Source organism: Macaca fascicularis, chromosome 5, assembly GCF_037993035.2.
Source record: "Macaca fascicularis isolate 582-1 chromosome 5, T2T-MFA8v1.1".
Classification (NCBI taxonomy): domain Eukaryota; kingdom Metazoa; phylum Chordata; class Mammalia; order Primates; family Cercopithecidae; genus Macaca; species Macaca fascicularis.
The window spans coordinates 132,904,488-132,931,456 of NC_088379.1; the positions used below are offsets into that span (position 1 = coordinate 132,904,488).

General features: G+C 39.4%; 1 protein-coding gene and 1 long non-coding RNA gene across 14 annotated transcripts in view; both read right to left on the minus strand.

The window, feature by feature from the left end:
• LOC135970999 (uncharacterized) overlaps nucleotides 1–10,292 on the minus strand; it is a 25,114-nt gene extending 14,822 nt beyond the window's left edge. Inside the window, exon 1 of the long non-coding RNA XR_010586991.2 lies at nucleotides 10,175–10,292. This is a non-coding gene — a long non-coding RNA (uncharacterized lncRNA). The remainder of the gene's footprint in view (nucleotides 1–10,174) is intronic.
• Nucleotides 10,293–16,480: 6,188 nt separating this feature from the next.
• Nucleotides 16,481–26,969, minus strand: part of MFSD8 (major facilitator superfamily domain containing 8) — a 55,256-nt gene continuing 44,767 nt past the window's right edge. For 5 of the 13 annotated variants that reach the window (XM_015450811.3, XM_005555892.4, XM_074040427.1 and 2 more), the window contains 3 exons: nucleotides 22,902–23,005; nucleotides 22,566–22,813; nucleotides 16,481–19,510 (listed from right to left, as the gene is read on the minus strand). In XM_015450811.3, coding sequence (XP_015306297.1) covers nucleotides 19,304–19,510; nucleotides 22,566–22,813; nucleotides 22,902–23,005 — 559 coding nt within the window. In that variant the 3' untranslated portion in view covers nucleotides 16,481–19,303. Of the gene's footprint in view, nucleotides 19,511–22,565; nucleotides 22,814–22,901; nucleotides 23,006–23,584; nucleotides 23,667–25,207; nucleotides 25,471–26,969 lie in introns of those variants that run through there. The other 8 variants (XR_012435083.1, XR_012435081.1, XR_012435086.1 and 5 more) reach the window with 6 other exon arrangements.

Here is a 26,969-nt window from a genome sequence, read left to right on the forward strand (position 1 = left end):
CTATTAGTCTTGCTAGCAGCCTATCTTGTTGATCTTTAAAAAAAACCAGCTCCTGGATTAATTGATTTTTTTTTTAAGGGTTTTTTGCATCTCTATCTCCTTCAGTTCTGCTCTGATCTTAGTTATTTCTTGTCTGTCTTCTGTTAGCTTTTGAATCTGTTTGCTCTTGTTTCTCTAGTTCTTTTAATTGTGATGTGAGGGTGTTGATTTTAGGTCTCTCCTGCTTTCTCTTGTGGGCATTTAGTGCTATAAATTTCCCTCTGCACACTGCTTTAAATGTGTCCCAGAGATTCTGGTTTGTTGTGTCTTTGTTCTCATTGGTTTCAAAGAACATCTTTATTTCTGCCTTCATTTCGTTATGTATCCAGTAGTAACTCAGGAGCAGGTTGTTCGGTTTCCATGTAGTTGTGCGGTTTTGAGTGATATTCTTAATCCTGAGTTCTAATTTGATTGCACTGTGGTCTGAGAGACAGCTGGTTGTGATTTCTGTTCTTTTACACTTGCTGAGGAGTGTTTTACCTCCAATTATGTGGTCAATTTTCAAATAAGTGTGATGTGGTGCTGAGAAGAATGTATATTCTGTTGATTTGGGATGGAGAGTTCTGTAGATGTCTATTAGGTCTGCTTGGTCCAGAGCTGAGTTCAAGTCCTGGATATCCTTGTTAATTTTCTGTCTCGTTGATCTAATATTGACAATGGGATGTTAAAGTCTCCCATTATTATTGTGTGGGAGTCTAAGTCTCTGTACGTCTCTACAAACTTGCTTTATGAATCTGGGTGTTCCTGTATTGGGTGCATGTATATTTAGGATAGTTAGTTCTTCTTGTTGAATTGATCCCTTTACCATTATGTAATGGCCTTCTTTGTCTCTTTTCATCTTTGTTGGTTTAAAGTCTGTTTTATCAGGGACCAGATTGCAACCCCTGCCTTTTTTTTTTTTTTTTTTTTTTGCTTTCCATTTGCTTGGTAGATCTTCCTCCATCCCTTTATTTTGAGCCTATATGTGCCTTTGCACGTGACATGAGTCTCCTGAATACAGCACATCAATGGGTCTTGACTGTTTATCCAATTTGCCAGTCTGTGTCTTTTCACTGGGGCATTTAGCCCATTTACATTTAAGATTAATATTGTTATATGTGAATTTGATCCTGTAATTATGATGCTAGCTGGATATTTTGCCCGTTAATTGATGCAGTTTTTTCATAGCATTGATGGTCTGTACAATTTGGCATGTTTTTGCAGTGGCTGGTACTGGTTGTTCCTTCCATGTTTAGTGCTTCCTTCAGGAGCTCTTACAAGGCAGGCCTGGTGTTGACAAAATCCCTCAGCATTTGTTTGTCTGTAAAGGATTTTATTTGTTTCACTTATGAAGCTTAGTTTGGCTGGATATAAAATTCTGGGTTGAAAATTATTTAATAATGTTGAATATTGGCCTCCACTCTCTTCTGACTTGTCAGGTTTCTGCCAAGAGATCCGGTGTTAGTCTTATGGTCTTCCCTTTGTGGTAACCCGACCTTTCTCTCTGGCTGCGCTTAACATTTTTTCCTTCATTTCAACCTTGGTGAATGTGATGATTATTTGTCTTGGGGTTGCTCTTCTTTAGAAGTATCTTTGTGGTGTGCTCTGTATTTCCAGAATTTGAATGTTGGCCTGCCTTGCTAGGTTGAGGAAGTTCTCCTGGATAATATCCTGAAGAGTGTTTTCTATCTTGGTTCCATTCTCCCCCTCACTTTCAGGTACACCAATCAAATGTAGATTTGGTCTTTTCACAGAGTCCCATATTTCTTGGAGGCTTTGTTTGCTTATTTTTGCTAATCTTGTCTTCTTAATTTATTTCCTTAATTTGATCTTCAATCACTGATATCCTTTCTTCCACTTGATCAAATCGGCTATCGAAGCTTGTGTATGCTTTACGAAGTTCTAGTACTGTGGTTTCAGCTCCATCAGGTCATTTAAGCTCTTCTATACACTGGTTATTCTAGTTAGCCATTCGTTTTTATGAATGAAAAAGCCATTCAAGATTTTTAGCTTCTTTGCAATGGGTTAGAACATGTTCCTTTAGCTCGGAGAAGTTTTTATTACCGACCTTCTGAAGCCTACTTCTGTCAACTTGTCAAACTCGTTCTCCATCCAGTTTTGTTCCCTTGCTGGCGAGGAGTTGTGTTCCTTTGGAGGAAAAGAGGCATTCTGGTTTTTGGCATTTTCTGCCCTTCTGCTCTGGTTTCTCCTCATCTTTGTGGTTCTATCTACCTTTGCTCTTTGATGATGGTGACCTACAGATGGGGTTTTGGTGTGGATGTCCTTTTTGTTGACGTTGATGCTATTCCTTTCTGTTTGTTAGTTTTCTTTCTAACAGGCCTCTCAGCTACAGGTCTGTTGGAGTTTGCGGAGGTCCACTCCAGACCCTGTTTGCCAGGGTATCACCATCAGAGGCTGCAGAACAGCAAATAGTGCTGCCTGATCCTTCCTCTGGAAGCTTTGCCCAGAGGGGCACCCCCTGTATGAGGTGTCTGTCAGCCCCTACTGGGAGGTGTCTCCCAGTCAGGCTACACAGGGATCAGGGACCCACTTGAGGAGGAAGTCTCTCCATTATCGGAGCTCGAACGCCATGCTGGGAGAACCACTGCTGTCTTCAGAGCTGTCAGGCAGGGATGTTTAAGTCTGGAGAAGCTGTCTGCTGCCTTTTGTTCAGATATACCCTGCCCACAGAGGTGGAATCTAGAGAGGCAGTAGGCCTTGCTGAGCTGCAGTGGACTCTGTCCAGTTTGAGCTTCCCTGCCACTTAGTTTACACTGTGAGCATAGAATTGCCTACTCAAGCCCCAGCAGTAGTGGACGTTCCTCCCCCAAACCATGCTCCCACGTCCTAGGTCGATCTCAGACTGCTGTGCTAGCAGCAAGCAAGGCTCCATTGGCATGGGATCTGCCAAGCCAGGCATGGGAGTGGATCTCTTGTTCTGCCGGTTGCAAAGACTGTGGGAAAAGCGCAGTATTTGGGGAGCAGTGTACCGCTCCTCCAGGTGCAGTCATTCACAGCTTCCCTTTGCTAGGAAAGGGAAATCCCCTGGCCCCTTGTGCTTCCTGGATGAGGCGACACCCTGCCCTGCTTCGGCTCGCCCTCCATGGGCTGCACCCAGTATCCAACCAGTCCCAATGAGAACCAGGTACCTCAGTTGGAAATGCAGAAATCACCTGACCTCTGCGTTGATCTTGCTGGGAGTTGTAGACCAGAGCTGTTCCTATTCCTTAATGAATATTTTAACACTGAAGAACTTGATGCAATTAATTGACATGATGAAAAAGAATATGTGATAGTGGGATAGCCATTCCTAATGAAGGAATAAGAATAGAATGAAATGACTTCAGTATCATAAAGACTGTTTAACCTAATGTGTCCTGCTGGTTTTTATAATCAGGAATATTAGAGCTATTTCTTTTAAGTAGACAAGTAGACAATGTTATGATTATTCAACATTGTTTTGGAGGTTTTTGCCTCAGACAATAAGGAAGAAAAATAATATATTTGCAACATAAATTGCAGAACTGATATTAAACTACCACCATACCCCTCTCCCAGAGAAAACCAGTAACGGAAAAAAGGGGATTGAAGGAAATTTTCTATTGTCACACAGTAGAAAAATGGACAAGACATATGAATTGATAGTTCACAAAGGAAAGAAGTCCATATCATCAATAAAAAGGAAATATGCTCAACCTCATAAAAGTTGGGGAAATGCAAAGTTAAAGCAAAAGAATAATTTTCTTTTTTCAAAGAATGGGTTTAAGATTAAATAATAGCCCAGTGCAGTGGCTCATGCCTATAATCCAGCACTTTGGGAGGCTGAGGCAGGCAGGTCACCTGAGGTCAGGAGTTCAATACCAACCTGGCCAACATGGTGAAACCATGTCTCAACTAAAAATACAAAAATTAGCAAGGCTAGGTGGTGCATGCCTCTAATCCCAGCCACTTGGGACACTGAGGCACAAGAATCTCTAGAACCTGGGAGGTGGAGGTTGCAGTGAGCTAAGATAGCGCCACTGCACCCCAGCCTGGGTGACAGAGCAAGGCTCTGTCTTAAAAAAAAAAATTGAAATAATAATGCTCACAATATGTATAAGACATTCTCAGGTGTTGATTAGGGTATAAATGATAACTGTGAAAGTAATATGGCAGTATATATGAGAATTAACACATTGATAATTCAACTTTGGGGAAAGGAAGGATGTAAGCCCTTAGAGAAAGTATGATCAGTAATAACAGTTTCCCCTTAAAAACTGAAATAAAATTTCGGGCGTGGTGGCTGACACCTATAATCCTAACACTTTGGGAGGCCAAGGTGGGCGGATCACTTGAGGTCAGGAGTTCAAGACCAGCCTGTTAAACATGATGAGACCCCATCTCTACTAAAAATACAAAAATGCACTGGGCATGGTGGCACACGCCTGTAATCCCAGCTACTCGGGAGGCTGAAACAGGAGAATTGCTTGAACCTGAAAGACAGAGGTTGCAGTGAGCCAAGATCATGCCACTGCACTCCAGCCTGGGCAACAGAGCAAGACTCTGTCTCAAAAATTAATTAATTAAAAATGGAAATAAAGTAATCCTGAGCGATATTTTATTTTATTTACTTATTTATTTTTTTTAGAGTCTCCTTCTGTCACCCAGGCTGGAGTGCAGTGGCATGATCTCGGCTCACTGCAACCTCTGCCTCTCGGGTTCAAGCGATTCTCCTGCCTCAGCCTCCCAAACAGCTGGACATGCCACCATGCCCAGCTAATTTTTGTATTTTTAGTAGGGATAGGGTTTCAACATGTTGGCCAGGCTGGTCTTCAACTCCTGACCTCAAGTGATCCACCTGCCTCGGCCTCCCAAAGTGCTGGAATTACAGGCGTGAGCCACCGCACCCGACCTGAGCTAAATTTTAAAGGCCGATGACCCAAAACATACATTTCTGCTTTAACAGAACTTAACTAGTATACTTTTTATTATCTCTTTGTCTTTATGACTTTATTTTTTACATATTTTTCTTATACATAACATATAGCTAAATTTTATTTGTATTACAATTTAATAACTTCTAATTTTTACATATATCATTATTTCTGGCTGTCTTATTGTCATTACAGTTCTATTTGGATTTATGTCTAGTAATTAATTTTGTGCTTTCCATGTACCATATTTTTGCTTTGCTTTTCTTTTTTTCCAGTTACTTCTTTCAAGGTGAGTTTCCTTTAATCCCCTTTTTTCTCTCTACTTATTTTCTCTGGGGCAGGGGAATGGTGGTAGTTTAATATTCAATGTTTATATTACTACGACTATGAAAATATTCACAGCTCCGCCAGGTGCAGTGGCTCATGCCTGTAATCCCAGCACTTTGGGAGGCCAAGGGAGGCAGATCACCTGAGGTCGGGAGTTTGAGACCAGCCTGACCAACATGGAGAAACCCCATCTCTACTAAAAATACAAAATTAGCCAGGCATGGTGGCGCATGCCTGTAATCCCAGCTACTCTGGAGGCTGAGGCAGGAGAATCACTTGAATCCAGGAAGTGGAGGTTGTGGTGAGCCAAGATTATACCATAGTATTCCAGCCTGGACAACAAGAACGAACTCCATTTTAAAAATAAAAAGAAAAAAAGAAAATACAGCTGAACTATGTACTATACTAGAATTATATTTCTGGAACAATTTTTTTGTCTGGAATTATTTTGTTTGCTCTGATACATCAGGTAATCTGTCTGTGCTTTTCTGTTGATCCATTTATCCCCCCTTTTGGAGACATCTCTCTGCTTTCCTTTTTGTACCTGGACTGGTTCCTTTGTAGTTTTCCAGTGTATAATGTACAGCAGTTTGTTTATCTGTTATACTATTGATGGACATTTGAGTTGTTTACAGATTTTGGCTGTAAATATATACTTTATGAACATCTTCTGATGCAGCTACATACAAGTTTCTCTAGGATTTTACTCAAATGAATTTACTAATCTTATGATTTGTGTATGTCAAACTTCAGTAGATAATGCCTAATTTTTTTACACTTTCACTTGCAGCATATAAAAATATATTTTGCTTCATATCCTCACCAGAACTTGCTGTTAGAGTCTCTTAAAATTATTGCCAGTTTGATAGAATAGTGTAAGGCCAGGCAGGAAGGTAGCTTGAGGCCAGGTGTTCAAGAACAATGTATCAATGTGGTTTTAACTTGAATTCTCCTCATTACTAAGGAGGTTGAAATGTTAAGTGTTTATTAGATATTTGTCTTGTGATTTGCCTCTTAATGTCTTTTGCCTATTTTTTCCTATTGTGTTGTCTGGCTTTTTCTTAGTGGATTTTAAGAGTTCTCAGTATGGGCCATGCGCAGTGGCTCACCCCTGTAATCCCAGCACTTTGGGAGGCCGAGGTGAGCGGATCACGAGGTCAGGAGATCAAGACCATCCTGGCTAACACGGTGAAACCCCATTTCTACTAAAAATACAAAAAATAAGCCAGGCATAGTGGCGGGCGCCTGTAGTCCCAGCAACTCAGGTGGCTGAGGCAAGAGAATGGTATGAACCGGGAGGCAAAGCTTGCAGTGAGCCGAGATCACGCCACTGCACTCCAGCCTGGGCGACAGAGCGAGACTCCATCTCAAAAAATAAAAATGTTAAAAAAAAAAAAAAAGTTATCAGTATGTGTCCTTTGTTTATTGACATTTGTTGCAAATATATTCTTCCTTTCTATGCTTGTCCTTTTAAAAATATATATGTACATATTTCTAAAATACTTTATTAACACGCATGTAAGGAAAACATGTTACAAGTGCTAGAAGACATCCTCCTTAATTAAGTTGGCGAGAGGTTCCACATTCTCCACAGGCTGGATGGTGCCAATGGATTTTGGCAGATTTCACTGGAGGAAGAAAATGCCACGCTGACAACCTTTATGTTCCTTATGGAAGACATTGTTTTGTAAAACTGCCATTTGGGACAATATCCATCTCTGAGATCTTTCAAAGGAAGCTAACAAAGTATCCCAGAGGATAACTGACACGGAGCTAAACATGATATGGGAGTGAAAACAATTATTATCTGTTTTCCTAGTGAGCATGATACAGGAAAATTAGGGTTTGGGACAAAGATGACATTTCTAAATGATTGGAAGGTAAAAACTAAACAGGCGAGATGAAATGCACAGAAGGCACCAAGTGACACATTCTTCATAGATAAAAACCTCGAACACTTATGAAAATGTTTATCCGTTCTTAAACATACTGCTAGGAGCATAAACATATTGCTCTGTGTATCAGAGGTCACTATTTCAGCATAATTGTTTCATAAATATAGGACCAGTTCTTGTTTTCCAGTAACAACAACAACAATAACAGGAATAATAGCAGTCAATATTCATTGAACGATTACTACACACCAGGCATTTCTCTGAGAACTCTATAAATTGTCTCTGTGTATAGGCTTGTCCTTTCACTCTCCTAATAGTATCTTTTGATAAACATAAGTTCTTAACTTTAATATAGTTCAATTATGCAATCTTTCTTTATGGCTAGTGTTTTTTTGTTTTTTTTTTTCTGTTTGTTTCTTTAGTTACATACAAAGTTGCAAAGATATTCTTCTAGATTGCCTTCCAAAACATATGGTTTGTTTTACTTTTTCTAAGTGTATAATGTCGAAAGTATTTTGTTGTTGTTGTTGTCGTTTTTGATTTTTTTTTTTTTTTTTTTTTTTTTTTGAGAGAGTCTCACTCTGTTGCCCAGGCTGGAGTGCAGTCACTGCAAGCTCCGCCTCCCAGGTTCACACCACTCTCCTGCCTCAGCCTCCTGAGTAGCTGGGACTACAGGTGCCCGCCACCACGCCCAGCTAATTTTTTTTTTTTTTTTTTTTTTTTGTATTTTTAGTAGAGATGGGTTTTCACCATGTTAGCCAGGATCCTCTCGATCTCCTGACCTCATGATCCGCCCGCCTTGGCTCACCAAAGTGCTGGGATTACAGGCGTGAGCCACCGTGCCTGGCCTTGTGAAAAGTTTTATATATGTAAAACAAATATATATTTGGGTATATTTCAGTGTTTCCTATTTCCTACTGTGTTGCCTGGCTTTTTCTTAGTGTATGTATACATACATATATGTGTATATGTATAACTTAATAAGATTATGTCCCCCATCTGGAATTATTTGTGAACTGGGGAGTAACAGTTGAGGGTGTGGGTACCATTCTAAAAATGGAGGTTGGGAGGCCGACGCAGGTGGATCACCTGAGGTCAGGAATTTGAGACCAGCCTGGCCAACATGATGAAACCCCGTCTCTACTAAAAATACAAAATTAACCGGTATGGTGGCACATGCCTGTGGTCCCAGCGACTTGAGAGGCTGAGACAGGAGAATCGCTTGAACCCCGAAAGCAGAGGCTGCAGAGAGCTGAGGTGGCGCCACTGCACTCCAACCTGGGCGAGACAAAGCAAGACTCCGTCTCAAAAATAAATAAATAAATAAAATAAAAATGGAGGGATAAAGTGACTGTACATAGTGAATGCTGAATGCAGAGACACCCCACCTCTACTCTTCAACCTCCTCCTGCTTAGCTCCCAGAATATAGGCAGCCACACGTTGTCCCTCTGGTCAGGACACTGGAGACTTAATTAAACAATCTGTCCATTCCAGCAGGAAAGACCTAAGGTTGGGTTCCCCAACAAACCAAGATCTTGCAGGGAAATCTAAAGTGAACCCACCCAATCGGCATTTTTTTTTTTTTTTTTTTTTTTTTTTTTTTTTTTGAGGCGGCGTCTCGCTCTGTCGCCCAGGCTGGAGTGCAGTGGCGCGATCTCGGCTCACTGCAAGCTCCGCCCCCAGGGTTCACGCCATTCTCTTGCCTCAGCCTCCCCAGTAGCACAGGCGCCCGCCACCTCGCCCGGCTAATTTTTTGTATTTTTATTAGAGACGGGGTTTCACCGTGTTAGCCAGGATGATCTCCGTCTCTTGACCTCGTGATCCGCCCGCCTTGGCCTCCCAAAGTGCTGGGATTACAGGCGTGAACCACTACGCCCGGCCCACCCAACTGGCTTTGTAAGTCCTTCACTTAAAAGCTATTTTATTATGGAAAGATTCATACAAATATAAATGGACTAGGATGATGAGCCCCTATGTAACCATCACCCAGCTTCAATAGTTAGCATGTGGCGAATCTTGTATCACTTGTACCTCATTTTACCCTCTCCCAGCTAGATTATTTAGAAGCAAATTCTAGGCATCATATCATCTTATCCATAAATAACCCTTTAGGAATAGCCAGAATATCATTATACCCCAAAAGAAAGTTTTCATTATATTATATCCTCAAATATTCAGCCAATGTTCAATTCCTTCTGATACTTTTACCAAAAAACAAAACAAAACAAAACAAAAAAAAAACAGTGTTTGCTTAAATCAGAATCCAAACAAGATCTACATGTTGCATTTCATTGATAAACCTCTTAATCTTTTAACATATTCCCCCTCTACCACCAGTTTTTCTGAAATTTATTTGTTGAAGAAACTGAGGCGTTTCTTCTATAGCACTTCTCACATTCTATTATTGATTTAACTGATTGGATTCCCATGGTGTCCTTTAACATATTCATCTATCTTCTCAATTTTCCAAAAGATCCAGAAACTTCATTAGATTTAGTTTTATTTTGGGGGATTGGGGGCAAGTGAGACAAGAATAGTTCTTAGTTGGTATTGTTGTTACTGTTAAGAATATACAGGCCAGGCGCGGTGGCTCATGCCTGTAATCCCAGCACTTTGGGAGGCCGAGACGGGCAGATCACGGGCTCAGCAGATCGAGACCATCCTGGTTAACACGGTGAAACACCGTCTCTACTAAAAATACATAAAAAATTAGCCGGGCCCATAGTGGTGGGCGCCTGTAGTCCCAGCTACTTGGGAGGCTGAGGCAGGAGAATGGCATGAACCGGGAGGCGGAGTTTGCAGTGAGCCGAGATGGCACCACTGCACTCCAGCCTGGGTGACAAAGTGAGACTCTGTCTCAAAAAAATAAAAATAAAATAAAAAATTATTGTGAGAAAGCGATACATGTAGAAACTAGGCACAGATGATTTAACGTACATATAAGTCTTGGAAAAGAATACCAAAGCAATGAAACAAGAAATTCTGAAAAGTGTAATTCGACCGGGCGTGGTAGCTCATACCTGTTATCCCAGTGCTTTGGGAGGCTGAGGCGGGCAGATCACCTGAAGTCAGGAGTTCGACACCAGCCTGGTGAACACCTTGAAATCCGATCTCTACTAAAAATACAAAAAGTTAGCCAGATATGATGGCACCTGCCTATAGTCCCAGCTACTCAGGAGGCTAAAGCAGGAGAATCAGATAAGCCCAGGAGGCAGGGGTTGCAGCCGAGATTGCACCACTGCACTCCAGCTTGGGTAACAGAGCAAGACTCCATCTCAAAAAAAGAAAAAATAATAAATTTTATAAATGTAGGATAGCCTAAGTGTATAGTCACGCTTACTCACCACTCACTCACTGACTCACTGAGTACAAATTCTAGTCCATTCATGGTAAGTGTACACAAATGTATACAGATGTACCATTTTTTGTCTTTCATACATTTTTTACTGTACCTTTTCTATGTTTAGATATGTATAGATACGCAAATACTTACCACTGTGTTACAGTTGCCCACAGTCTTCAGTACGGTAACATGCTGTACAGGTTTGTAGCCTATGAGCAACAGGTTATACCATATAGTCTCGGTGTGTAGTAGGTTATACCATCTAGGATTGTGTAAGTACACTCCATGGTGTTTGCACAACAATGAACTCACTTGATGCATTTCTCAGAACATATCCCCATCGTCAAGCAATACATGACTGTAATACAGTTTCAGGAAGGAAATGGGCAGATAGTGAAATAAAATTGGTAAGTTGATAATTTTTGAAGCTGAGTGATTAGTACAGTGAGATAGATTATACTATCCCATCTACCTCTGTATATATTGGACAATTCCTTAAAAATTAATTTGTAAAACATGCTTTGTAACAAACTTAGGTCATAGAAGAAATATGAACTGAAATCACAGAATTTCTTGAAAAAAATAGTACTGAAAAGATAACATATCAGAATGGATGCAGCTAAAACAGATTTCAGAGGAAAATAAGTAACATTAAGTATCTATATCAATAAAAATGACAGTAGAAAATAAACCAATTATGTACCCAGCACAAAAAGCTAAAGAAAGATATTTATAATACTCAAAAGGTGGAAGCAACTCAAGAGTCCATCAGTGGATGAACGGATAAACAAAACATGGTACAGTATGTAAATACAATGGAAAATTATTCAGTCTAAAAAAGGAATTAAATATTGATACATGATACAACACGGATGAACCTTGAAGACATTATGCTAAGTGACACAAAAGTATAAGCATTGTATGATTCTGCTTACACAAAGTACCCAGAATACACAAATTCATAGAGACAAAAAGTAAAACAGAGGTTACCAAGGGCTAGACAGAGGGGCAAATGGGAAGTTATTATTTAATGGGTACAGAATTTGGGGTGATGAAAAGTTCTGGAAATGGATAGTGGTTATAAGGCAGGATAGGTTAGTCAAGGAAGTGACAATGTCCGTGGGACATGGCAAATGTGGCAACACGATAAGTCTCAGCATTCACATTGCAGTTAACGCTCATTCAAGCAAAGCGATCTTCAGTAGGAAATTTTCTGTAACCTCCGACTCCTGGGTTCAAGCGATTCTCCTGCCTCAGCCTCCTGAGTAACTGGGATTATAGGGGCATACCACCACGCCCACCTAATTTTTTTGTGTGTGTTTTTCATAGAGACAGGGTTTCACCACGTTAGTCAGGCTGGTCTCGAACTCCTGATCTCAGGTGATCTGCCCACCTTGGCCTCCCAAAGTGCTGGGATTACAGGCATGAGCCACCACGCCTGGCCCTATTTAAGCTATTTTGATTTCCCCTCATCTTTTATTTTCTTATGAAGTTATCTGTGATAACTAAATCACTTTTGTGTTCCTTTTAATTTGGTCTTCATGCATAAAATTGTTTTTTAAATTTCTTATTCTTTCCTGAGCTCTCCCAGCAACATTTTCATATCTTCCTATTGTCTGTCTCATTTCTGTTTCCTTTTCTCTTTTGTTTTGTTTTGGTTTTGGTTTGTTTTGTTTTTTGAGAAAATCTTGCCCTGTTGCCCAGGCTGGAGTGTGATGGCATGATCTCAGTTCACTGCAACCTCCGCCTCCCGAGTTCAAATAATTCTCCTGCCTCAGCCTCCCGAGTAGCTGGGATTACAGGCGTGCACCACCATACCTGGCTAATTTTTGTATTTTTAGTAGAGACGGGGTTTTTCCATGCTGGCCAGGCTGGTCTCAAACTCCTGACGTCAAGTGATTCACCCACCTTGGCCTCCCAAAGTGCTGGGATTACAGGCATGAGTTCCATACCTGGCCACATTTCTGGTTTCCAATTACGATTTTCATTTTTTGTCAAGTTTCCATTACCTAATCATTTATTTTAGTTCACTTAAAATGACACTCAGTTCTTATCTTTTAAAAAATTCTTATTTTTCATTTATTTTTAGAGACAAGGTCTTCCTCTGTCACCCAGGCTGTAGTGTGGTGGCATAATCACAGTTCACTACAGCCTTGAACCCCTGGGTTTAAGTAATTCTCCCACCTCAGCCTCCAGAGTAGTTAAGAATACAGATGTGTGTCCACAATGCCTGGCTAATTTTAAGAAAAGACAGCATCTTGCCGTGTTGCCCAGGCTCACCAATCTAGTCTCTACCTTCATGAGATTCACTTGGGTTTTTTAAGCTGATATTTACATTTCTGTGCTTGGCTTATTTCACCTAACATGATGACCCTCAGTTCCATCCATGTTGCTGCAAATGATAGGATTTCATTCTTTGTTAATGGTTGTATATATACGTTTCCTCCCTCCCTCCCTCCCTTCCATCATTTCTCCCTCCCTCCCTCCCTTCTTTCCTTGTGTCTTTCCTTCCTCCCTCCCTCCCTCCCCATATTTATTCTCTCTCTCTCTTTTCTTTTTTTTGACAGGGTCTTGCTCTGTCACCCAGGCTGGAGTGCAATGGCACAATCTCAGCTCACTGCAGCCTCAACCTCCCAGGCTCAAACGATCCTTTCACCTCAGCCTCCTGAGTAGGTAGGTCTACAGGCATGTGCCGCCATGCCCATAAGACATCACGTAATTTCTATATAAAAATTTCAGTATGTATTTTTAATCAATAAGAATTTTTTAAAAGCACAATATTATCACACACCTCTAAATTAATAATTTTTTAGTATCATCTAATATTTAGCCCAGCTTCAAATTTTTCCAATTGCTTCAGAAATATCTTTTTTACATTTGGTTTGAAATAGAATCCAAAAAACTCTATATAATGCATTTGATTTATATGTCTCAAGTTTCTTTTCATCTGAATCCTGTCTTCTCAACCTTTCCATGTCCTTCCCCTTAGCCCCCTGTTTTTAAAGTAACTGGATCACTTGTCCTATAAAATACATCACCTTGGGCCTGGTGCAGTGGCTCACACCTGTAATCCCAGCACTGAGGGGCCTGGGCAGAGGGATCACCTGAGGTCAGGAGTTGGAGACCAGCCTGACCAACATGGTGAAACCCCATTTCCACTAAAAATAGAAAAAAAAAAAAAAAAAAGCCAGGCGTGGTGGCGTGCCCCTGTAATCCCAGCTACTCAGGAGGCTGAGGCAGGAGCATTGTTTGAACCCAGGAGTTGGAGGTTGCACTGAGCTGAGATCACGCCACTGCACTCCAGCCTGGGTGACAGAGCAAGACTCTGTCTCAAAATAAATAAATATATATATATCACCTTCTGGATTGTAATTACTTCCTGGAGGTGACATTTAACTTTTTTTTTTTTAATCCTCTATATATCCTAAAACTTGTAGTTTATATGTACAGGCTTGGTTAGATTCTGGTTTGATGTTTTGGGCAGGACACTTTCACAGATGGTGCTGTGTACTTCCTGCTCCATCAAATCAAGAGGCACATAATGCTAATCCCACTTTTAATGATGTGAACAGTGATCAGTGGGTCCAAGTGTTGTCAGCCTCAACCATCCTTAGAAAGTTCCTCATTAATCTTTCACCCTCATAGTTTCAGCATCCATTGATGAGCATTGCTCATTATCTCATTTCACTAGAGGTTGCTAAATAGAGATTTTTCCATTATCCCCTCTGTATTTATTAGCTTGGATTCTTCTACAGAAAAGAACTTTCCTTCAATATTTGTTTACTCTGATGTTCGGGTATAGGACAGGCAGAATAGATGCTTCATTCTTTATTTTCTGGGTTTTGTTGTTGTTGTTGAGACGGAGTCTCACTTTGTTGCCCAGACTGGAGTGCAGTGGCATGATCTCAACTCACTGCAACCTCTGCCTCCCGGGTTCAAGCGATTCTCCTGCCTCAGCCTCCTGAGCAGTTGGGACTACAGGCATGCGCCATCACTCTCGGCTAATTTTTTGTATTTTAGTAGAGACAGGGTTTCACCATGTTGGCCAGGCTGGTCTCAAACTCCTGACCTCGGGTGATCCTCCCGCCTCTGCTTCCCAAAGTCCTGGGATTACAGGTGTGAGCCACAGCTATTTTCTGGTTTTCAGAATAAAGAGCGAACACTCTAGAAGCCTCCAAAGGTGACCAATAACTTTCTTATTTTTAATATCATTTTGAACTCATGTATCTTCACACATTTGTTTAAATTAACAACAAATACTATTCTACTTTATATGTTAATTACCCCATTTTTTTGGCCTACTGGCCACTTTGAGTCCTCTGTCCTTTTGGCAAGATTTCAGTAGTCTTTGATAACTTCCTTGCTTTCTGGCACAATAAATGTCTCCAGTTCTCCTTGCCCCAGACCTGAAACTAGCCATGTCTACAAGATGCCCAAGATTCTTTTAAGAGAACATGTTACCTTAAATACCTTCTCACTTTTTTTTGAGAGGGAGTCTCACTGTGTTACCCAGGCTGGAGTGCTGTGGCGTGATCTTGACTCATTGCAACCTCTGCCTCCCAGGTTCAAGCGATTCTCCTGCCTCAGCCTGCAGAGTAGCTGGGATTACAGGTGCCCGCCACCACGCCCGGCTAATTTTTGTATTTTTAGTACAGACAGGGTTTCACCATGGTGGTCAGGCTGGTCTCGAACTCCTGACCTCAGGTGTTCCACCTGCCTCAGCCTCCTGAAGTGCTGGGATTACTGACATGAGCCACTATGCCCAGCCACTTTTCTTAAATAAAGCCCCAAATACCTAATATGGAACAGTACCATGCTTTTAACATTGGTGTATCACAAATAAATACTTGTTATACTTGCAGACAGTAAACTGATCCCTTCAGAGCTTGGAGTTGATTGATAGGGCCTGTATTGGCTAGAGAAGCTGGGTACAAACGATTTCATCCATTTCCATAATGGGGCATATAATATTTCCTATGAGTGCAATGATGTGAAAACAGCTGGGAGGGGTAGTGGGCATATATTTTTTGTCAGCAAACCTTTCTTTGGTGGAATCTCCTTTTCATCCAGTTATGTCTGTTTAGACCATGTAATTGGGACAAGCTCCACAGGGTTCTTCCCCTCCTCCCTCCCACACTGCATTTCCAGAATGGATGTGTGATCTATGTCTGGGTTAGTAGAGGAGTCTATTCTCATGTGGTCAATTAAGGGATATGTACATGAGCTAAACTCGACTACTTCATGTTTTTTCTGGTACTACTACCCAAGCCATTTTTCTCTAGAATTGTGAGCTATAAGGATGTTGTGTGCCTAGGGCTGCCAGTGGTCCTCTTCCTACAACATGGACGGCATCTGAAAGTAAGGTCAAGCAGAGACATGTAGAACTCAAAGAAAAGAGTCCTGATGACATTTGGACTCTAGCTCCAACCATGCCTAAATAGAATTCTCAAACTCTTAGTTGCACAAGAAGTCATCCTTGGGGCCTACAAAGCCTTGCATTGTCCCTGTATAGACTCAGCCAATATTAGGCTTCTTCTCAACCACTATAGTCCACCCACCTTGGACCTATTTTTAGTTCTGTGAAAGCTCCAAGATCTTCCCACCTCCAGGGCTTTGTACACACTGCATTCTGCCTGAAAACTACCTGTCCCACTCTTCACCAATCCAAATTGTTTTCTTCCACCAGGTCTTAGCTAATCATTTATTCCCGGAGAAACATGCCTGACTCTCCTGTTCAGGTCAGGTTCCCTGTTAATCATATTCACCCTCATAGCTCCCTATGCTTCTCTCTCATCACCCTTCCCTCAATCATAATCATCTGTGAAATCATCTTGTGAATATCTGACTTTCTTGCTGGTACATAAGCCTCATGAAGGTTGGAGCTCCGTGTGTTTTGTTTACTGCACAATCCCCCAAATGACATGGTAATTGGCACGTAGGGGGTACTTCCTTAAATATGTATGGAAAGCACGACTGAATACAGTTTTAAAGCTTAAGGTACATATGCAAAATAATCTTGTTTATTAGAAAATGGACATTCACAATGTAAAGTAGATATTAAATTACAAATAAGTCTTCAATAGTCAAAAATGGTGCCCAGAATTTCTTCTCAAAATAAGTTAACCTATTCTTAAACAGATGCAGACAAGCAGTTTATCCTTGTCAAAACAAAAAATTAACAGATTTCACTTTATGTAAGAGATAAGTTTTATATGAACCAGAAGAGTTTATTTTTAAATGTAAAACTGAACAAGATAGAATAGAGATGCTTCGTGAAGTTATAAATCCCTTCAAAATATGAAAATCATCCTTTCAAGTTTAAATTTATGTTTTCAAAAACATATTTTCTCTTCCTAAATATGTACTACTCTTAACAATGTATCATACCTTAAAATCTCCTGTTGTCATTTTCTCTTTATACTCAACTTGGCCTCCTCAAGAAGACATCAACAGAGTGATTTTTTTCCTCAAACTTTACCTCCTTGCTCTTTTCTCAATCCCGTGTTACTTCCTTTCGCCTTCTTTTGTGCCAAGATGAGCAAGGTATAAACCTCCAAAGAAGAAAATGCTCCAAAGAAAATGCTCTCAATAAAAAGGAAAGTAACAGTCATTTATGCAAGGTTAAGTTTATCTAAATATTAATCAATATTATAAACCTTTGTAAGCTGGGAAACTTCTCTGTTTTTGCTGGAAACAGGCTATTATGCTACAACAAAAGCTCCAGTCACTGAGCTTATGTTGCCCAAATATTTCTGCTAATAGGAGTCACTGATATGGTTAAGTTATCCTACAATTAGTAACTAATTGAAACTGTAACTTTCTGGGCTATTTTCCTCACTATGAAAAATACAGTGGTTAAGACTGTGGACTTTAAGGATAGACTGTTACATAGACAAGTAACTTTTCTGTGCCTCCATTCTTTCCTCTATAAAATGGGAATCATAATAGTATTTTTACTCCATAAGACTGCTGTAAGAATTAAATTATATGTTACACATTACCTGGAATGTGGAAAGCACTCTGCAAATTTTGCTCTTACCATTTTCATCACTACCATTATTCTTGTTATTTCTGTCATGCACACTATGCAAACCAACGGTGGAGTTTACTCTTTAAGATTAGAAGTGGCCCAAAAAATGTAAGACAGAGAAAGCAGCTGCAAAATAATAGGTAAGAGGGATCCCAGACTTGACCAAATAGCCAGAAACCTGGCTACAGTTCTGAGAAATCTATGGAAGCAGTCTTGCTATGGGTGGAAGAGGAGAGTGAACAGTCTTCAAAATTTAATCGTAGAATAATTCTATCAAATTAAGCCCTTTATTAGAGCTGAAAAAATTGAGTGTAAGAGCACAGCAAGTTTAGCATAAAGTGCAGATTATATATTTTTAAATTTTTGTTTTTATTTTATTTTTTGTAGATACAGGGTCTCACTTTGTTTCCCAAGCTGGTCTTGAACTTCTGGCCTCAAGCAATCCTCCTGCCTTGGCCTTCCAAAGTGCTGGGATTACAGGCGTGAGACACTGCACCCAGTCTATAAAGTGCAGATTATAGTGTTTATTCTCAGATTTGAAAATATTTCTAACTTAAAGTAGAAAACATTTGGAAAAGTATTTAGAAATATTTCTGCATTTTCTGTAACACTGCTTATCCATATACACAGTTCTCTACTAGTTCCTTTTATCAGCATTCAACTTATGTAGAGGGAGAAGTTAAACATACAGTGTTATTTAGCCAACTTCAGGTAAACTCAGTAAATTGTTAGATTAAAGCCATTTTGCCTCAAATACTTATTAGCCTGACTAGGTTGGGGCTGTCAGGGACCATCCAAATTAAAAATCCAACTAAAATTCTGCAGCTCTAAACAACTATGCAGACATAGATTGAAAAATGTTGTGTTCCTCCCCACCACTACTGAGAGATGGGAAAAATGGAAGTAAATTAATTAATGTTTTACTAATTAAATGTTTTTCTCCAGTTTAAGGGGGTTGAAAAATAGCAATAATTTTAATAAACCATTTACTGTTTTGTATATATATACAATAACACATATCTGGATTATGTTTCTAATGTGAATTATTGGCATTTGAAAGAAAGTAGGTAACCCTATTAGGCTAATAGGCAGTGAAGTATCTTGATCTCTTAATCCTCTGTATTGCTCAAATATTAGCATTATTCATCCTCATTTATGAATGTAGGGGTTACTTACTGAAACCCTGAACTAAAATAAGGCATAGGTGCAGTATTAGAAGACTCATAGAAGGCAAGGTAGGATGTTAGGCATGCTAAATGGAAAATATAAGTGTTATAATTTTTATTTCATAAGGGAACTTGATAATAGAAAATATATTTTTTAATAAATAAAAAGTAGATGTCTGAATAAAAATACCTCTACTTGAGTTTTTTAGATTCTATAATTTTATTCTGCTATAGCTAATTCTTAACAAAACCCTCTTTCTGGTTCCACTGTATATCATTTTAATGACACTTCTGCAGTTGGTATTAAGAATACAACTTCACATTTATACATCGTTGTCCGTCACTCATTAGTTCATGCAACCACAAAAAGGTGTTATAAGAATAATTTTCATTCTGAGATAAGGAAATTATGATCTAGTATGTTTTTATATAACCTACTATTCACAATCACATGTAGAATTCTCTCTGTTATTCAACATATGTTCTTGTTCTTCAAAATCTGCAATATCTGTAGTCTGATTCTTGGAGACTGGCTCATCACAATTGTCTAGAAGAGCTTTAGCCAGGAAGTGCCACACAGCAAGTAGTTTCCATCACAGTCTTAGCTAGTTTATTCCTGAATCCTCCCATACCTTACAGAAAGAGCAATGAGTCTTCTGTAAACCACTCCCAGGAGTGTGATGGTGAGCACTACTATTCCACACATCAGGCTGAATGCCCATCGTGGTCCCCAGTGAGCATACACTTGGCTGATGAACATAGGCCCAAGAATCCGGGCTCCACTTCCAGATGCTGTTAACCAGCCCATGTATACACCCTGTTGGGGGTGAAATGGGGGACAAGCAGATTGATATTGGGGTTTAGTTATTTAAAAGCAAAGAAATGGTATTACCAAACTACAGCAAACTAACAAGAATCGCTTTCTCCATCTTTTACTTTTAAATTAAACATAAAATGCCTCCTATAAATATAGCATTTGATATCAAGTCAGATTAAGAAAAATAAAAGGAGTGTAAAGGGAAAACTTAATGTCTGCTGAAGCCCTGGGAATAATAAAATTGATTGAAATACCTTTTAAAGCTAACACTTATTTTGTAACTGCTACATGCCAGTCACTGAGGTAGGTGCTTTACATACATCATTTGTAATGTTCATAAGTTTCGATGACAGGTGTTATCCCCGTTTAACAAAGGTAGAAACTGAAACTCAGAAAGTTTAAGTAACTTGTTCAAGAAGTTTGAAGCCATATTTGGCTGACTCCACTGTGCCATTTTACACTCTACCACAATGCCACTCCTACAACTTCTGTATCCAAAACCATAATCCACATAAACTGCCCAAGAATGTTCAGGGCAGCATTGCTTTTAATAGCCTCAAATTGGAAACAACCTAAATGTCACTGGTAGATTAAGTGAATAAACTATGGTATACTTAATAACTGGAATGCTAAGCAGCTACTTATATTTTTAAAATTTTTCCTTGCCCTGTCTTATGGTACTAATAAGCAGCTATTTACAAGAATAAAGCCTTATATAGAGACAGTAAAATCTTCTGAAAACATCTGTATACACTGACATGGAAAGAAAGCTAACATATTAAGTAAAAAAAAAAAAAACCTATCAAGAAGCAGAAACAAGTATATATCCATGTGACATAGTCCATTTCTCCCTTTTTCTAAAAAAAGGTACAAATGTGGATATGTTTGGATATGGATAGAAAAATGTCTTCAAGCATACAAATTAAGTTAACAGTGGTTGACTTTGGTGAGGTGAAGCTAAGGGGAGCCTCCATTTTCTGTTAAATACATTTCTAAATTATTTGAATTTTGTTACAACCATTATATATTGCTTTGGTAATTAACAAGCTTTTATTCTTAATTTTGAAAAATTAAAAATATAATCTATTAGGTTAAAAACAAACCCAGAAATTATTACTGAAATGTTGTATCTACTCCTTATAACTTGAAAACAGGGGTATTCATTTTTTCTCCTCTTTGCCTTATTTCAATAGAGAAACACTAATTTCTGCTCTGAAAACGTAAAGCTATTTATTTATTTATTTTTTTTTTGAGACGGAGTCTCGCTCCGTTGCCCAGGCTGGAGTGCAGTGGCGTGGTCTCTGCTCACTGCAAGCTCCACCTCCCGGGTTTATGCCATTCTCCTGTCTCAGCCTCTCAAGTAGCTGGGACTACAGGCAGGCGCCACCACGCCTGGCTAACTTTTTCTATTTTTAGTAGAGACGGGGTTTCATCATGTTAGCCAGAATGGTCTCGATCTCCTGACCTTGTGATCCGCCCACCTTGGCCTCCCAAAGTGCTAGGATTACAGGCATGAGCCATGGTGCCCGGCCGCTATTTAATTTTTAAAGAGGAAGATAATATTTTTATTTTGTGGCCATTTAAATGACTATTATTAAAAAGAGTTACAAGTGAGCAGGCACGGTGGCTCGTACCTGTAAACCCAGCACTTTGGGAGGTCAAGGCGGGAGGATCACTTGAGCTCAGGAGTTTGAGACCAGCCTGGCCAACATGGTGAAACCCCATCGGTACAAAAATACAAAAATTAGCCAGGCCCCACGGTGCACACCTGTGGTCCCAGTTACTCGGGAGGCTGAGGCACAAGAATTGTTTGAGCCCAGGAAGCAGAGGTTGTAGTGGGCCGAGATCGCACCACTGCACTCCAGCCTGGGCGACAGAGAAAGACTGTCTCAAAAAAATTTAAAAAAGAGTCAGAAGCAAAACCTGGAAATAATCTAAATGTATAATAATAGGAAAATGATTGCAAATACACGATGGTACATACATAAAATGGAATATAATGTTTACATTAAAAATAATTCTCTAAGAGAAAATTAAATGGTATGGGAGCATAGTCACAATGCATTATTATTTTTTTAAAGCAGATTACAAAACAGTATCCATGATACTATTTTTAAAATCCTATTTTTGTGGTAAATGCACGTACACATATAAGCATAGATAAAAGACTGGAAGTAGAAATGTAATTTTGCCAAAATGTTGGTAGCAACTGTCTCATTGAAATTTTTCATTTTCCTTCTACATTGTTGCTAATTTTCTATAAAAACATGGAAAATTTATTTAAAAATTATAAAATATACATAGCTGCTGTAAACTTTTAAGACTATCGTGTTTTTAATCTCTTAGTAATTGCCTGGGGCTAGATGAAATTAAGCCTAGGTTCAAATCTGGTTATCAATTTTGGTTGCCTAACTCTAGCCTAGTTTAAGAATGAGTTTTAGAAATTTACACCTCAAAAAAAAAAAAAAATTACACCTCAGATTATTTTTTTCCTATGAAAATGATTTTGAGCTCCCTAATCTCTGAGTTCAAAACATCTTTGAGTTATAGCTTAGGGTACTGTTTGTAAATTTCAACATATAAATCTTGCAAACACTTTATAGAAGTTGTGGGATTTTTAAAAATTTTAAATGCTAAATATGATAAAAATCCCTCAAATCAGTCTGTGTAAAAATAGAGAATGGCAGCAAAAAATGTGAGTGCTGGCCGGGCGCGGTGGCTCAAGCCTGTAATCCCAGCACTTTGGGAGGCCGAGACGGGTGGATCACGAGGTCAGGAGATCGAGACCATCCTGGCTAACATGGTGAAACCCCGTCTCTACTAAAAAATACAAAAAAAACTAGCCGGGCGAGGTGGCGGGCGCCTGTAGTCCCAGCTACTCGGGAGGCTGAGGCAGGAGAATGGCATAAACCCGGGAGGCGGAGCTTGCAGTGAGCTGAGATCCGGCCACTGCACTCCAGCCTGGGAGACAGAGCGAAACTCCGCCTCAAAAAAAAAAAAGTGAGTGCTTACAAGTATATTTTCTATAATTGCAATGTCAGGCTACCTGGCTTACCTGAGGTTTTGGTCCTAGAACTTTTGAATATAGAGTATAGGACATAAGGTTGCAGACTGGATAGCCTACTCCAATTAGCACAACTGATGTAAGGAACTGGGCCAGATGGATCACCGGGGTGTAGAGGCACCAGGCTTGTTCAATTGAGCAACCAGTTGGTCTTTCATTGTCATCTTCCATTGGAGACTTCCAAAGACCAATAATAATTTCCCCAAATGTGGTATTAGGGATTGAATTATTGTGCAAATCTGTAAAAACAAAATCATTGCAGTGCATTACTTGTTGATTTTAGATAAATAACAGAGGCTAACATTATAGAATTATGTATGGCTATACCTTCCCACTGTATTTTGGGAAATTGATTTCCCCAAGGTAACAAGATAAAGAAGCCAACCCATACAACGATGAGTCCTCCCAGTAGAATAGCACGCTCGCCAATCCTGTTAAAGAACAGAAACTCTGTAATTTTAAAATGAAACATTATAACATAGCTTCATTACTTTCATGATTTTAAAAACTAAAAATAATATCTGGTACTTTCAATGATATATCCATTAAAAAGAATGCTAAATATAATTTTCCACTAAAAATAACCAGGACTCCTCTGAAAAATGGCTGACTTAAGGTCTGGGACACAAAAAGTAGAAGAGCTCAGATCTTTCACAGCAAAAAGCACAGAAGTTATCAGTTACTACTCGGTCGTATAAGTCTTTTTGACTCAGCCAATTTGAAGAAGCTGGCCAAAAATGTGACACTGTGAGTACTAAAACAGAATAATAATGGCAATGGATTGAAACACACAAAAGTATTATCATCTGTAGCCTGGTATAGTGGCTCACGCCTATAACCCCAGCACTTTGGGAGGCCAAAGCGGGAGGACTGCTTGATGCCAGAAGTTCAAAACCAGCCTGGGCAACATAGCAAGACCCCATCTCTACGCAAAATTTAAAAAATTAGCCGGGAGTGGTATCTGGTGCCTGTAGTTCTAGCTACTCAGGAGGTTGAGGCAGGAGGATTACTTGAGCCCAGGAGGTCAAGGCTACAGTGAGCTGTGATGGCACCACTGCACTCCAGACTGGATGACAGAGCAAGACCCTGTATCTAAAAAAAAAAAAAAAGTGTTATAATCTATGAATTCATAGTATATTAAAATACAGTACTCTTTGGTCAGTTTCTGAGGATGTTAGGGAAACAACTCATTATTTTAAAAACCAGTTTATAAAATAATCAAGCCTTTATCCTGCTTTTCCTATACAACTGTAGCTCAGGTTAACCAAATAGTTGGTGAGATAAAGATTCTCTTTATGGTAAGTATTCTAGCAAATAAATAAAGGAATGATAGAATTAAAATACCAGAATTTTGCAATGATCCACTAATGAATTAATGGATCTATGGAATAATCAATGGCTACTTACATGTCAAGAAGAGATAAACATTATATTTCTTCTGATATAAGCACATATCCCCACCTATAAAGTATTCTTGCCAAAAAATTGAATCCAAATTTCATCAAGCTTCTAGATGCAAGTACTGGTTTTTAAGAAATACGGCAATCATGTCATCTGCAAACAGAGACAATCTAACTTCATTTCCTAATTGAATATCCTTTATTTCTTTCTCTTGCCTGATTGCCCTGGTTAGAATTTCCAATACTATGTTGAATAGGAGAGATGAGAGAGGGCATCCTTGTCTTGTGCCGGTTTTCAAAGGGAATGCTTCCAGTTTTACTTTATCCAGTATGATACTGGCTGTGGGTTTGTCATAAATAGCTCTTATTATTTTGAGATACGTTCCATCAATATCAGTTTATTGAGTGTTTTTTAGCATGAAGGGTATTGAATTATATCAAAGGCCTTTTCTGCATCTATTGAGATAATCATGTGGTTTTTGTCATTGGTTCTGTTTATGAGATGGATTACATTTACTGATTTGTGTGTGTTGAACCAGCCTTGCATCCCAGGGATGAAGCAGATTTGATCACGGTGGATAAGCTTTTTGATGTGCTGCTGGATTTGGTTTACCAGTATTTTATTTTTTTTATTTTTATTTATTTATTTTTATTTTATTATTATTATTATTATTTTGAGACGGAGTCCCAGGCTGGCAGGCAGTGCTGTGACCTTGGCTCCCTGCAAGCTCCGCCTCCTGGGTTCACGCCATTTTCCTGCCTCAGCCTCCCGAGTAGCTGGGACTACAGGTGCCCACCACCACGCCTGGCTAATTTTTTTGTATTTTTAGTAGAGATGGGGTTTCACTGTGTTAGCAAGGATGGTCTCGATCTCCTGACCTTGTGATCCACCCATCTTGGTCTCCCAAAGTGCTGGGATTACAGGCGTGAGCCACCATGCCTGGCCTCGGTTTGCCAGTATTTTATCGAGGATTTTTGCATCGATGTTCATCAGGGATATTGGCCTTAAATTTTCTTTTTTTGTTGTGTCTCTGCCAGGTTTTGGTATCAGGATGATGCTGGCTTCATAAAATGAGTTAGGGAGGAGGCCCTCTTTTTCTATTGTTTGGCGTAGTTTCAGAAGGAATGGTACCAGCTCCTCTTTGTTCCTCTGGTAGAATTTGGCTGTGAATTCATCTGGTCCTGGGCTTTTTTTGGTTGGTAGGCTATTAATTACTGCCTCAATATCAGAACTTGTTATTGGTTGATTTCAGGGATTCGACTTCTTCCTGGTTTAGTCTTGGGAGGGTGTATGTGTCCAGGAATTTATCCATGTCTTCTAGATTTTCTAGTTTATTCGCCTAGAGGTGTTTATAGTATTAGAGAATACTTTGGTATTCTCTGATGGTAGTTTGTATTTCTGTGGGATAAGTGGTGCCCAAAATCTCCTTAAGCTGACAAGCAACTTCAGCAAAGTCTCAGGATATAAAATCAATGTGCAAAAATCACAAGCATTCCTATACACCAATAATAGACAAACAGAGAGTCAAATCAAGAGTGAATTGCCATTCACAATTGCTACAAAGAGAATAAAATACCTAGGAATCCAACTTACAAGGGATGTGAAGGACCTCTTCAAGGAGAACTACAAACCACTGCTCAAGGACATAAGAGAGGACACAAACAAATGGAAAAACATTCCATGCTCATGGATAGGAAGAATCAATATTGTGAAAATGGCCACACTGTCCAAAGTAATGTATAGATTCAATGCTATCCCCATCAAGCTACCATTGACTTTCTTCACAGAATTAGAAAAAAACTACTTTAAATTTCATGTGGAACCAAAACAGAGCCCATATAGCCAAGAGAATCCTAAGCAAAAAGAACAAAGCTGGAGTTATCACAATACCGGACTTCAAACTACACTACAAGGCTACAGTAACCAAAACAGCATGGTTCTTGTATCAAAACAGATATATGGACCAATGGAACAGAACAGAGGCCTCAGACATAACACCACATGTCTACAAGCATCTGATCTTTGACAAACCTGAAAAAACAAGCAACAGGGAAAGGATTCCCTATTTAATAAATGGTGTTGGGAAAACTGGCTAGCCATATGCAGAAAACTGAAACTGGGCCCCTTTTTTATACCTTATGCAAAAGTTAACTCAAGATGGATCAAAGACTTAAACATAAGACCTAAAACCATAAAAACTCTAGAAGAAAACCTAGGCAATACCATTCAGGACATAGGCATGGGCAAAGACTTCATGACTAAAACACCAAAAGCAATGGCAACAAAAACCAAAATTGATAAATGGGATCTAATTAATTAAACTAAAGAGCTTCTGCACAGCAAAATAAACTATCATCAGAGTGAACAAGCAACCTACAGAATGGGAGAAAAATTTTGCAATCTATCCATCTGACAAAGAGCTAATATCTAGAATCTACAAGGAACTTAAACAAATTTATAAGAAAAAAACAACCCCATCAAAAAGTGGGCAAAGGATATGAACAGACACTTCTCAAAAGAAGACATTTATGCAGCCAACAAACGTATGAAAAAAAGCTCATAATCACTGGTCTCTAGAGAAATGCATACCAAAATCACAATGAGATACCATCTTACACCAGTTAGAGTAGCAATCATTAAAAAGTCAGGAAACAGATGCTGGAGAGGATGTGGAGAAATAGGAACACTTTCATACTGTTGGTGGGAGTGTAAATTAGTTCAACCATTGTGGAAGACAGTGTGGTGATTCCTCAAGGATCTAGAACCAGAAATACCATTAGACCCAGCAATCCCATTACTGGGTATATACCCAAAGGATTATAAATCATTCTACTATAAAGACACATGCACATGTATGTTTATTGCAGCACTATTCACAAGAGTAAAGACTTGGAAGCAACCCAAATGCCCATCAATGACAGACTGGATAAAGAAAATGTAGCACATATATACCATGGAAAACTATGCAGCCATAAAAAAGGACGAGTTCATGTC